This window comes from Puma concolor, chromosome A1, assembly GCF_028749965.1.
Source record: "Puma concolor isolate L17-30 chromosome A1, mPumCon1.1.hap2, whole genome shotgun sequence".
NCBI lineage: Eukaryota > Metazoa > Chordata > Mammalia > Carnivora > Felidae > Puma > Puma concolor.
The window spans coordinates 13,543,908-13,556,126 of NC_141667.1; the positions used below are offsets into that span (position 1 = coordinate 13,543,908).

Genomic DNA, 12,219 nt, shown 5'->3' on the forward strand with positions numbered 1-12,219 from the left:
GAAAGAGAATAGGCTTTGCGGTCAAACTGGCTTTCCCCCTTACTAGCTATGTGACTGGATAATTTATCTAACCTTGTCCTTCTGAAAAATGCTCTTCCTACTACTTAAGTGTAGAGTCATGAGGATTACACATGATTCTAACTATAACTGAGTGTTTTCTATGTATTAGGCCAAAGTTTGGCAAACCATTCCTATAAAGGGCAAGATAGTAAATATTTTAGGCTTTGTAGGCCTAAAACTATTATCTGCCACAACTGTACAGCTTTTCTCTTTAGCATAAAAATAGCCATAGACAGTACATAAGTGAACGTTGCTGTGTTCTAACAAAACTGTATTTATGGACACTAAATTTTGAATTTTGCATATTTTACACATCATGAATTATTCTTCGGATTTCAACTTTTTTTTTTTAAAGCATTCTTAGTTGCTATTCCATAGAAAAACAGTGGCAGGTCAGATTTGGCCTATAGACCATAGTTTGCGAAACCCCGTCTTAGACAATTATACACTATGAGACGCAGGTGCTAATTTCATAGATGAAAGAAACAGGTGCAAATGTTATGTGACTTAGTTGGAGTCTCCCAGGGTAAGATCCATTAAAAATGACTAGTGTAGAACCTCACACATGGTCCAGAGTCAACTGAAAAAAAAGACATTTTTGCAACACTTTTCATCTTTTTATTCCATAGCATTTATTGGATTACGAGGCCAATATAGTGCCAGTCCCACTGAAATAACTTTAGAGTTTTCTTATAAGCAGATACTTATTGATTGACTTTGTTTTAATGTTTGAAAAGATGGCGTAGTTGAAACACAGGCAGGAAAAAACTTCACTGTCTTGGTTTTATATAGCCTTTTTCTCCCCTGAAAATGCTTCAGACGTTTTTCCATTTATTCTAAAAACATCCCCGTATGACAGAATAGTTCGCTTCCTAATTTTATTAATGACCTCTCATCCCACCTTAAATGCTGCAATGGAAATGGAGGAATAATACACAAAAATATAGTTCTGAGACTTTCTAGCTTCATCATGACACAAATGACCTATGAAAACAGTTTAGTAAGTGTTTTCAGAATAATTTCCTATCTTGTAACGAATATAGCTGGAGTGATGTAAAGAACTACATCAACCAAAATTATAAACAGAAAAGGAAAACGTTTAAGTCACTTTTTTTTCTTGACTGTAGATTTGCTTCTTGCCTAAAATCGCTAGTACACTGGCATTTGCCATTTTTTTAAAAGGAAAAAAGTTGCACTTACTTCAAATATATGAGTGATATGCCTAAATATGTTGAGGGTGTTTGCTAATTGCAAAGCCTTATAAATGTTTCTTTTCCTAATATTCTGCCACACTAGAAGGGGGACAGTTTTTAAAAATCACATTTGAAGATTTTTAGGGTAAGAAAAAGCAACGATGATCCAAAATGAGAATATAAACACTGTTTTAGGCCTGGATTGACCTTCCAAAGCAAGCTTGAACTTCTGAGCCCTGCTTTATCGTTTTAGGTCAAAATGCATGATCGGTGTGTGTTATTCCCATTGTCTGGTTTTGCTCATCATTTTCTATAGGAAGAGAGCAAAGCATTTTTCTACAATTCCTTTACATAATAATAAAAAAAAAATCCACGTTTCACCTTTTAATGAATGCAGAAATCCTCATGATAAGGGATAAATAGTTCCCAGGGTACTGGATCAGTCACCAGGGTTTATTGTTACTATATCTTGAAATCAGAAATATATCCCCCAACACACACACACACACACACACACACACACACACACACACACACACACACACCTTCGGCATCCCTGTTTGTCTGAATTAAGAGTACCATTATCAAAGAGTATCAATTGTGTGAATCTGTAATCACTTATGTTCTTGAATAAATAATATTGAAGTACACGTATGGTTATAATGCTACTCTCCATAGAGAGCTAGTATGTCTTCTCGAAAGTGTTACACATTTTTCTACCCTACCAACCTTGCCATCCCCACATCCCTTTTAATTTATAGTTTATAATATATGATCCTATCTTTATGGCTTATACCACCAACTCTTGAGTTTATCTTCTTGCAAGCTTGTCCAGTGACTTTTAACACGTTTTAATTACTTGGATCAATCTTCTTGTGTTCCCCTCAGTGAAGAAATTGAAATGACCTGTACACTTTTTGACTTAATGGCCACAGATGCTTTTTAAATGCAGAAACATGCACATTAAAAATTTAAAAAAGAAGAATCCTGGTGACAACTATTTCATAAATATGTGACTGTATTTTTCTTTGTGTCCAGAAACTTGTATTGAATAGAATTCAGGTCTATTCCTCCCTAACCCACACAGTTCATTGATCTAACACCAGGTTTTCATTTGTACCAAAATGGGCAAGATAATGAAGGCACAGGCTCACTTTGTATCAATAAAGGACATCAAACACAGTCATGAGGCACTGATGACATATAAGCATAGTCAATCACAAAAAGCAAGTGTTCAAAGTCCTCAGTAACTTTTCTCCCTTTAACATTTGGCAAAATTCAGTCTAGATATTTTAATACCTCAGAAAGAAAAAATAAATAAGAGATGCTACATTAAAACATAAGATTACCTACAGTCTTTAGAAATATAAGGAAAGGGTAAAACGAAGGGAAGAGACCACAGATTTCCTATATTCTTGGATTATCCTTCCTTTCTGAGGGTCTCAGATGTCTGCATGCGTCTGTAGAAATGCCAGCTGTACCTGAAGACTGAAGGGATTGTTGGTAGTTGGCTGACATGGTCCCTCAACACTATTAAAAGTTTGTATCACAAAAACAAAATTAGCTTGATTTCTGCTAAGTGTTTTGTTAAAAACCTAAGTCAAATTTGGTTATTTAAAGGTGATCTAAAAAAGTTTAAAATAAAGGAAGAATATATTCTAGCTTCCCAATGAGAAACAGGTTACCTATTTAGACTTCAATAGCAAATAAATACACCTTAAAGCCAAGCAAATTTCTCTCCTTTAGGAAACTCTAAGACAGACTACGAAAACAGTTCTTGTCTCTCTACCGCTGATGACAATGCCACTCATAGAACGTATCAGGAACTAATTTCACAATTTTAAGAGACTTTTTCTATGACATAATATGAAAGATGAGGGTTTAACTTAGGTCTGAGCAGGCAGAACATACCTGCACTTCATAACATCTCTATTACAAATATATGACAGTTGAACAACAAAACACAGCCCAACCTCTGTTTACATCAAAACCACTGTCTATGTGATATATAATTACTTGCTTTCGATGGGTTAATACCACCCGTTTGCAAGACCAGAGCTGGTAGTCCATGGAGCATGCCATTTATAGGTAAGCCTAAGTCTATAACTGCAGAAATAACATGGAAATGTATCAGCCTATCCAAAGTAGTTAAATATATTTTTAAAATTTTTTCCTAAGAAATTAATTTTGCTAATATTTCCCAAGTCCTCCACCTGAAGATACCTTGATAATTTTTGGTTTTTCACATCAGAATCTACCAAAATTTTTTTAACTGTTTCCAAGTATCGGTAAACAAAGGAGCTGATACCGCATGTATTCACCAACGAATTGTTAATATTTCAGTGAGTTACAATAAAGTTTTTGCATGCCTGAAAAATTAATTGTAAAGGAAAAATAAGGAATAGGTGTAGGAGGATCTCAATAAGTTGGTGTTTTGCTTTAAAAACAACCTCTAATATTCATCTCTGATAACACAGCATGTATATATACGTATACAAAGTTCATTTCCATGCTTATTACATAAAAATAACTATAGGAAATATCAGTCTATCAGTATCAGCTGATATAGATCCAATTAATTCACTGCAGAAGGGAAAATAAGAAAAACAATCTGAAGTAATCAGTAAAGCCCACAGTTCAAAAAAATTTTTTTTCCTTTTCTTTTTCTTTTTTTTTTTTGCATTGTTTATAATTTTTTGGTAGTTTTATCTGTGCTGTGTTGAACAAGTTGATTCCCAGACTAATGGCCTCCTCCGAGAAGATTTGAAAGGAAGCCCGAAGCCTTCTTACTTTGCTGTGCTTCTGCTTCTTGGTCTTGTGCAAGTCCCAATTCACTCTCAATTTGATCAAGCTCTGACTGGTCAAGTAGTTCAAAGTCATCACCTTCTTCTGTGTCTGTGTCGTCTCCCGGGCTGGGGGCAGCCTGAGAGAGTGCTTGCTTCGCGGCGCCCTCTAACTGCTCTTTGATGGCAGCCGTCACTGCGGCTGTGATGGCGTCCCCGGCCAGGTTGCGCATCAAGTGAAAGGTTTGGTCACTGCTCAGCGGAAGGGTGAGGCCAGCGGCGGACTGCCTCTCTTTGTTTGCTCTGGGACCGCTGTCCAGCTGCTCCTTTTTTCTCCTGAGCTCAGTGGGCAAGCCAAGGCTGAATTCATCTTCATCGTTTGTTCCCATGCCATTTTCTACAGATGGAAAATCGGAAAGGTCTCGAGAGAAAACTTCTTCGCTAGGCCGGTCGAGATCTGTGGAATGTGTAACAGAAGTTCATGCTTAAGCACCGTGATGAATCTGAAATGAAAGAACTGTCTAAAAGATAATCTGCTGTCCATCCCACACTCTAGGCAAACCTGACCATCTCTCTACAAGTGCACAAATTCCACATGTCCCCCCTACGTCCTTAGTTTTCCTCTTAAGTACAAAACAGTGTATGTAATGACTTGATGTTAGTTTTTAATTTAAATTCCAATGAATTAACATACAGTGTATTAGTTTCAGGTGTGCAATATAGCGATTCAACACTTACATATAACACCCAGTGCTCATCACAAGTGCCCTCCTTAATCCCCATCACCTATTTAACCCACGCCCCTACCCACCTTCCTCTGGTAACCATAAGTTTGTTCTCTATTTTTTCATTTGAGAGAAAGAGAGAGGGAGAGGGAGAGGGAGAGAGAGGGAGAGAAGAGAGGGAAGGAGGGAGGGGGGAGAGAGAGGGAGAGGGAGAGGGAGAGAGAGAGAGAGAGAGAGAGAGAGAGAGGGAGGGAGAGAGATAACCCAAGCAGGCTCCTTGCTCAACCTGGAGTTGGATGCAGGGCTTGATCCCATGACCCTAGCTAGGATCATGACCCTAGCCAAAATCAAGAGTTGGATGCTCAACCAACTGAACCACCCAGGCGCCCCTGTTCTGTATTTTCAGAGTCTGTTTTTTGGCTCCCTCTTCTTTCCCCCCTTTGCTCATTTGTTTCTTAAATTCCACATATGTGTGAAATCATATGGTATTTGTCTTTCTCTGACTTATTTTGCTTAGCATAATACTCTCTAGCTCCATGCACGTTGTTGCAAATGGCAAGATTTCATTCCTTCTAATGGCTGGGTAATATTCCATTGTATATATGTACTGCAGTTTTAAATGTTCATCATAAACAAAAATTTCATCCTGCCCCAGGGAGGGTATTAGCTTTAAGCTAATGTGGATATGTATGCTGTATGATCACAAAGTAAAAACAATATATTTCAACTGGAGGTTTTCATGGATTCTGGTACAGCAGATGGTGAGTGTTATCCTGGCCCAGCATTTTCATCCGTGAAGATCTATCTCAGCATCTGTAACCGATGTTTGTTTAAAGCAATGAATCAAAAGAAAGTATCGCTCCTTCTATTCCATGTTCAACCTAAGAGCTTACGGAAACATTTCGCTTTCCATAAATATAGCTGAAAGTGACCATATCCTGTCTACCAAACTCGTGTCCTGAATACATATCGGATCACTTAAGATTTGGGACATTTGAAAGCAATGTCAGGTTAGTAGGCAGACAGCGATTTTATTGTTTTTCACTTTCCATAGAAAATCTTTCAGTGTAACAGTTAACTCTTTACAATAGTAACTTGAAGTCTTCAATTTAATTAAAGCCTTCTTTGTGGGGGGCATGACTGCTGCCCCTTTTGTTGTGTAAGTCTGAGACAGAATGCTTAAGAACAACGGGTTTGTTATCCTCATCTTGATATGTAGGGCTTGTACAGCGTGAGTGTTCCTTTTCCTTTTTTTTTTTTTTTTTTCAGTAGACCCTAAACCCAAAGTGGGCCTTAAACTCATGACCACGAGTCGCATGCTCTACCAACTAAGCCAGTCAGGCACCCCGTGAGTGTTCTGATACACTTGAAAGTTGAGGAAATTGAGGTCCACAGAAATCATGTCACCTGTTCAAGGTCACACAGTTAATGACCAAGGCAAGACTACGCTTGGGTGTCCCAATCTCCAAGCCTGTCTTTTCTCAAACACTGTATGGCCTCCCTCCTCCTCTAGAAAAAGAAAGTACGTTCTTGCCTGTAAAAACACATATAGAACAATTCATAATCTTCCAGTGTAATCTCATGTATTCAATATATGGTTAAAATGACCTGAAATAATCCAAGGAGACTAGCAAAAATTAACTTACTGTACAAGACTGTCTCTCTGTTTTAAACTTATCCTAATTAAAAAAAAAAAAAAAAAAGAACTAACTTTGAAGAAAACCATGAGAAACCATGGAGTCAGCTTCGGATTTGGGGAGCTTGTCCTCCATACTTTAATCCTCTTTGATGGGGACCAGCCCTGAATACACAGGATGAAAGTGTCTCTTCCCCTCCTTCCACTGTCGCCATACACAATGCCACCAGACACTTCACAAGTTCATTGTTTTCACTGTCGGTTGTTTATTTGTTTTGAAAATAAAGGCAGATTTGGATACTGACTGGCTTGGATTTTTTTCTCCATACTTTTAAAAAAGGAATAGCTTTTGAGGTACGATTCACAGATCATAAAGTGTACACATTTCAAGCGTACAATTCAGTGGTTTTTAATATATTCACAAAGTGGGGCAACCATCCCCACTATCTAATGCCAGAACATTTACATCGTGACGAAAAACCCACACTAATTACCAGTCACCTTTCCTCCTTCCCCCAGCCCCAGCAGCCACTAACCTACTTTCTGTCCACATGGATTTGTCCATCCTGGACATTTCCTATAGATGGACTGACGCAATACGTGGACTTGTGCGTCTGGCTTCTTTCACTTAGCATAATGTTTGCAAAGCCCATCCATCTTGTGGCATGTGTCACTGCTTTGTTTTTATAGCCAAGTGACACTCCATCGTGTAGATATGCCGGATTTTGTTTATCCACTCAGCAGTTGACAGAGGTAAATATTTTTGCACGTGCTAATAATAATAAGGGCACGCAGAAATGTGAGCATACCATCAGAAGTGTCTGTCTGTGGAGTGTATCCTTCTGAAAGGTTGAAGGTCCCATTGTCAGTCCAGGAGACCTCAGATACGTCCGTGTCAGACACAGACAACTCTTTAGCAGCAACCGTGAGGCTAATCTGTGTGAAGATAAATAGCAGTGGCACATTTTAAACTTCGGACAGAAATCTTTTTCAAAACTCCATATGAACACCAAAGAATGTCAGAATAATAAAAACCAGATGAGTAATTTTCCTTTTGAAACTGTTCAGTCATCTTAGAGGAATGAGAGGAGTCTATTAGGAAAATCATTCAGCTTGAGGGCATGTAAGTAAACTTAACAGTCAAACCACCCAGGAACAAACTGAAAACTAAACAAAAAAATACCTTAGGACAAAGAGCTGAAAGGTCTAATTCACTGTCCTCTTTGTGACTTTTTTCTTTATCTGCTTCTGTTGAGAGAAAATTTAGAGGCTTTCAGTTTCCTAGACAGTACATTTCATTCATTATACAGTGATATCCTGACCCCGCATTCCTCACGGTCTCCAATGCTCCCATATAATCAAATGTGTGCACACGACGTATTTGCAAAAGTCTGATTTCCAAGGGAAATGGTCCATAGAGTGGTTCTCGTAGTGTGGTCCCTGAACCAGCAGCATCAGCATCGCTGATCTGATGGAACTTTTTAGAAATGCATATTCTCAGGCCCCGCCCTACACCAATTGAATCTGAAACTCTGGGGTGGGGCCCAGAAATCCAGGCTTTAATAATCCCTCCAGGTGATTCTGATGCTTGCTAGAGTTTGAGAATCTATAAAGTCATAGGCCAAGTTCAGTAGTGAATAATGATTACATTCATTTTTCCTCTGTTTTCTTTTCCTCCCCTTGTTCTCTCAATCCCCTTACACTGCTCCCACGCTCTCAGCCCTAGTGTTGTTTTTTTTATTTGCAATAGTCCACACCAAAATAAAATAACTTACACGAAAGAAATCATAAATAGCAAATACAGAATTATTGAATCCTTTTCTCCTTCCCCTGACAATTTGGATCAAAAAGTCAATTTCTTGTATGTTCGACAAAAAAATAAAAGCCTAAATAGGCAAAAGCTGTATTACTGTGGGGGATTAACTTCTGTAATAATATGCAATAAAAGGCTAAAAGCGCCTTGAAATGTATTAAAATTGATTTCATAATAAGTGGCCAGCTGATGTCTGATTCCATGCACGGTATCTAAAATTCAAATTTTACCTACCAGATCTCTTACGTTTCTTCTGATTAATATATTCTCCAATTCCAAAATCTAGTTTCAGCAGAACTGACTTGATTTTGCTGTATATTTTTTGTCCAATATCATTACACTTAAACAGTGGACACAAAAATGCACACAATACTGAAACATAAGAGGGAAGAGAACGTAGGTAAGATGGCCTTCCTTTCAAAAGGCTACATCTTAGTATTTCACAAAAATATTTCAGTTTCCTTACTGACAAATGCAAGTGTTTTACTTCGAGAAATGTTTCTGTGAAGTAAGCTCATCATTTGTATTCTTCCTCCCACAATGAAAACATTTTCTCCTGTGCGCGTGTGCACGTGTGTGCATACCCACACTATGCTTAAGGTCATTGTTTTCAAAGACTTGCTATCGCATCAACTTCCTCCTTTCAATTCTTTCAGTCTCAACAATTACACAAAGCTTACATGCTTTCTTGACAACAGTCCTGGATTAAAATCTCCATTCTATTTATTTGTTAAATAAGCCATTTCACTATAGGAAAGTTATTATCTATTAGCCTCTCATCAGTAATATTGGGATAATAACATCTGTTAGGGCTTTGTGAAGAATAAATGAGGCCAACGCAAACCATCTGAATAATGCCTTGCCCATATCAGACTCTCCTTCCCCGGCTCTTTGTTCCTTTACTTCCTAGACAAGGCAGATCATGGGCTGATATGTACATGAGTTCCACGTGGGAGAATGGATGTAAGCTTGGATCAGCTGCCATGGGTGTTATGCACCAGGAATACAAAAACAAACGAAGATGGACACCGTGAATGTATTGTATTCCCTGGTGTTTATTTCTTTGTTGTTGTTAGAAAATGTGCCCATTTACCTTTTAAATAGGAGTTGCAAACCCCAATATCACTAGAAGCCAAGGAAGTATATGTACATTTTAAAAGCTGGTATAAGAAAAATAGGGAAATATGAGGGTTAGTTAAATGGAGAGTGCCTGTCCCATCTCAAGGTGGCAGCACCAGATCATATTTTCCAAGCCAAGCTGGAAATCTATACTTTTTTACAGCATTTTGGAGTTGTATTTGACATACAATAAATTGTACATATTTAAATTATACAGTCGGACACATTTTGCCATACGCATACAACTAAGAAACCATCACCACAATGAAGATAGTAAACATATCCATCACCCCCTGAAGTTTCCTCATCTTCCTATTCATTAATCCTTCCCCTGCCTTTCCCTCCCTCCTCCTCCCTGGGCAACCCTCTGTGTGCTTTGCCGCTGAAGATTAGTTTGAATTATGCATAAATGGAATCATACAGTAAATGTTCTTTTTTACCTGACTTTTTCCCACTCGATCTAATTATTTTGAGATTTAGCCAGACTGTGGCATACATCAACGTATTAGTGCTGAGTGGTCACTGAATGGCTATGCCACAGGTTGTTTACCCATGCCTCTATGGGTGGACGTAAGGACTGTGTTCTGTTTTTGGCTACTACAAATACAGGTGCTGTGAACATGTGCATACGAGTCTTTGCGTAAATGTATACTTTCATTTCTCCTGGGTAAATACCTGGCTGTGGAATAGCTGGATCACGTAGAGTTTTTAAGAAATTGCCAGACTGTTACCCAAACTGGCTGTGCCATTGTACCTACCCCCTACCAGTACAGGTCTCTAGGAAAAGGAAAAACCTTTTACAGCAGGAACTTAAAGAAGGATCCATGTGCTTTATAATTAAAAACTCATCCCTCCTCTTCCAAACTATGGAAGGTCCTGCTGACCATTAAATGATACCATATGCATCACATAAATCAGCCGAATGTTCTACTATACTTACACAGTAGATAGCTGAGTATAACCCCAGGAATGTAACTTCCCAAGACCGTAAAAAATGTGCACACACTGCAGACCAGGAGACAAAACTAGAAATGATAGAAACAACATGTGACAGTTATACAGAACTCCCAGACCTTTTAGAGGACAGGATACACACCCAATTAGTTATCTATATGCGATCTGTCCCGTTACGGCAAACGTTGTTCAAACCATGTTCTTTTGTACTCGGGTCTGACAAATGACTGCTGGTGTTCAACCAGCCTCAGTCCACTTTAACACTTAGTAACCATCATTTTGAGGTTCTAGAAGCTCGTTTCTGGCACCGAGAACATCTCCCATTAATCATCCCTGTGGCTCTCTTCCTGCCAGATGCAAGAGAACTGAAGAGTAGTATGTCCCCAGAAACTTTTTTTTACTCGGGATCAGTCACTGAAAATAATGCAGACTGGCAAATAAACTTGCAAGTTCAAACTACTTCTATAAGCTCATCAAAATTCATAAACACAGCAAAATATTACAGAAATTAGAGGCACTTACATAAATATAATTTGCACAGCTGATAAGCAGCTGGGATGAATCCACTGGCCATTACTATCCTCCTTCCTAACCATATCCATCCCTCAGATTGACCCCATTTCTAGGTTACTTAGAAACCAGCTGGGAATGAAATGAAATTCCCTAAGTGAAATGTGCTTCATTTCCTTCTCTCTGTCAGTTAGGACCAACAAAATCTTGGTTGTTTTAACAAATTTAAACATCATGATAAAAATGCTCCTATAGGGGCGCCTGGGTGGCGCAGTCGGTTAAGCGTCCGACTTCAGCCAGGTCACGATCTCGCAGTCCGTGAGTTCGAGCCCCGCGTCGGGCTCTGGGCTGATCTCAGAGCCTGGAGCCTGTTTCCGATTCTGTGTCTCCCTCTCTCTCTGCCCCTCCCCCGTTCATGCTCTGTCTCTCTCTGTCCCAAAAATAAATAAACGTTGAAAAAAAAAAATTAAAAATAAAAAAATGAAAAAATAAAAAAAAAATGCTCCTATAAAGCCCTTCACAGGTTTTCCTCATCCTACTCTTAAAAATAAACTATCTTTCTTCTTTTGATTCATCTTTAAGTTACGGCATTAAACTGGGAAGCAAAATTAAGGGAATTTCAAAAAGCCATATAAGGAAAGGATACATAACTCCGATCAGTAACTGATTGACACTAAGGGGGTCTAAAATTCAGACTAACTTTGATTTTCCATTCTTTGGCATTGGGTTAATTAATTCACTAGTCAAAAGAACAGAGGAGCTTACGCAACAAAATTAGGAGCTGTTTCTGAAGCAGCAAGGCCGTTGAAGAATACGGAATTCTCATAGCAAAATGGAAGAGGAAAGACCATAAAAGTTGAAAGAATAAGTCTATGAAAGCATGACCATATCCAGAATTCAGTTTCAGAAAGAGATTTCATACTATCCACTAGATTTGTAACATCATCATGTTAAGCCAACTGACTTAAGAGCACATTAGGACAATCCAACACACAAATTTTACGTTCAGAATCTTCTAAAAATGTGTTTAATCATGTCAGTGATTTTGATGATTGGATGATCAATAATCATCAAAAATGCAACTCTCCCTCGCCACCACATGAGTATCTATCCTAAGAATTACCTTCAGTGATTAAAAAAAAAAAATCCATGCATATACAACATTGCCATTTTAATATGCTCAAAATATGTCTAAACATAATTCTATTACTCAATTCTACTGAAGTTAAGAGATTGCCCATACATGGTACAACCAGAGGGATTTTTAGGCTGTACCAACATTCCTAGGCTCTTCCTTCCAACTACAGGCGGAGGTTCAAGGAACTCGAACACAGACATAGAAGCAAAAGGTTCTGTTGATGGTTCTGCCCTTAAACCCATGCTCTCACCATCACAGCTGAAGCCACCTCGACACATCCAAGTACTC

The 12,219-nt window shown here is 38.5% G+C and overlaps 1 protein-coding gene across 1 annotated transcript in view; it reads right to left on the reverse strand.

Annotated features, from left to right (window-relative positions):
* Nucleotides 1–314: 314 nt before the first annotated feature.
* RETREG1 (reticulophagy regulator 1) overlaps nucleotides 315–12,219 on the reverse strand; it is a 131,076-nt gene continuing 119,171 nt past the window's right edge. Inside the window, exons 5-9 of the mRNA XM_025923750.2 lie at nucleotides 10,270–10,354; nucleotides 8,445–8,582; nucleotides 7,581–7,645; nucleotides 7,207–7,333; nucleotides 315–4,493 (exon numbers count right to left, since the gene is read on the reverse strand). Coding sequence (XP_025779535.2) covers nucleotides 3,994–4,493; nucleotides 7,207–7,333; nucleotides 7,581–7,645; nucleotides 8,445–8,582; nucleotides 10,270–10,354 — 915 coding nt within the window. The 3' untranslated portion in view covers nucleotides 315–3,993. The remainder of the gene's footprint in view (nucleotides 4,494–7,206; nucleotides 7,334–7,580; nucleotides 7,646–8,444; nucleotides 8,583–10,269; nucleotides 10,355–12,219) is intronic.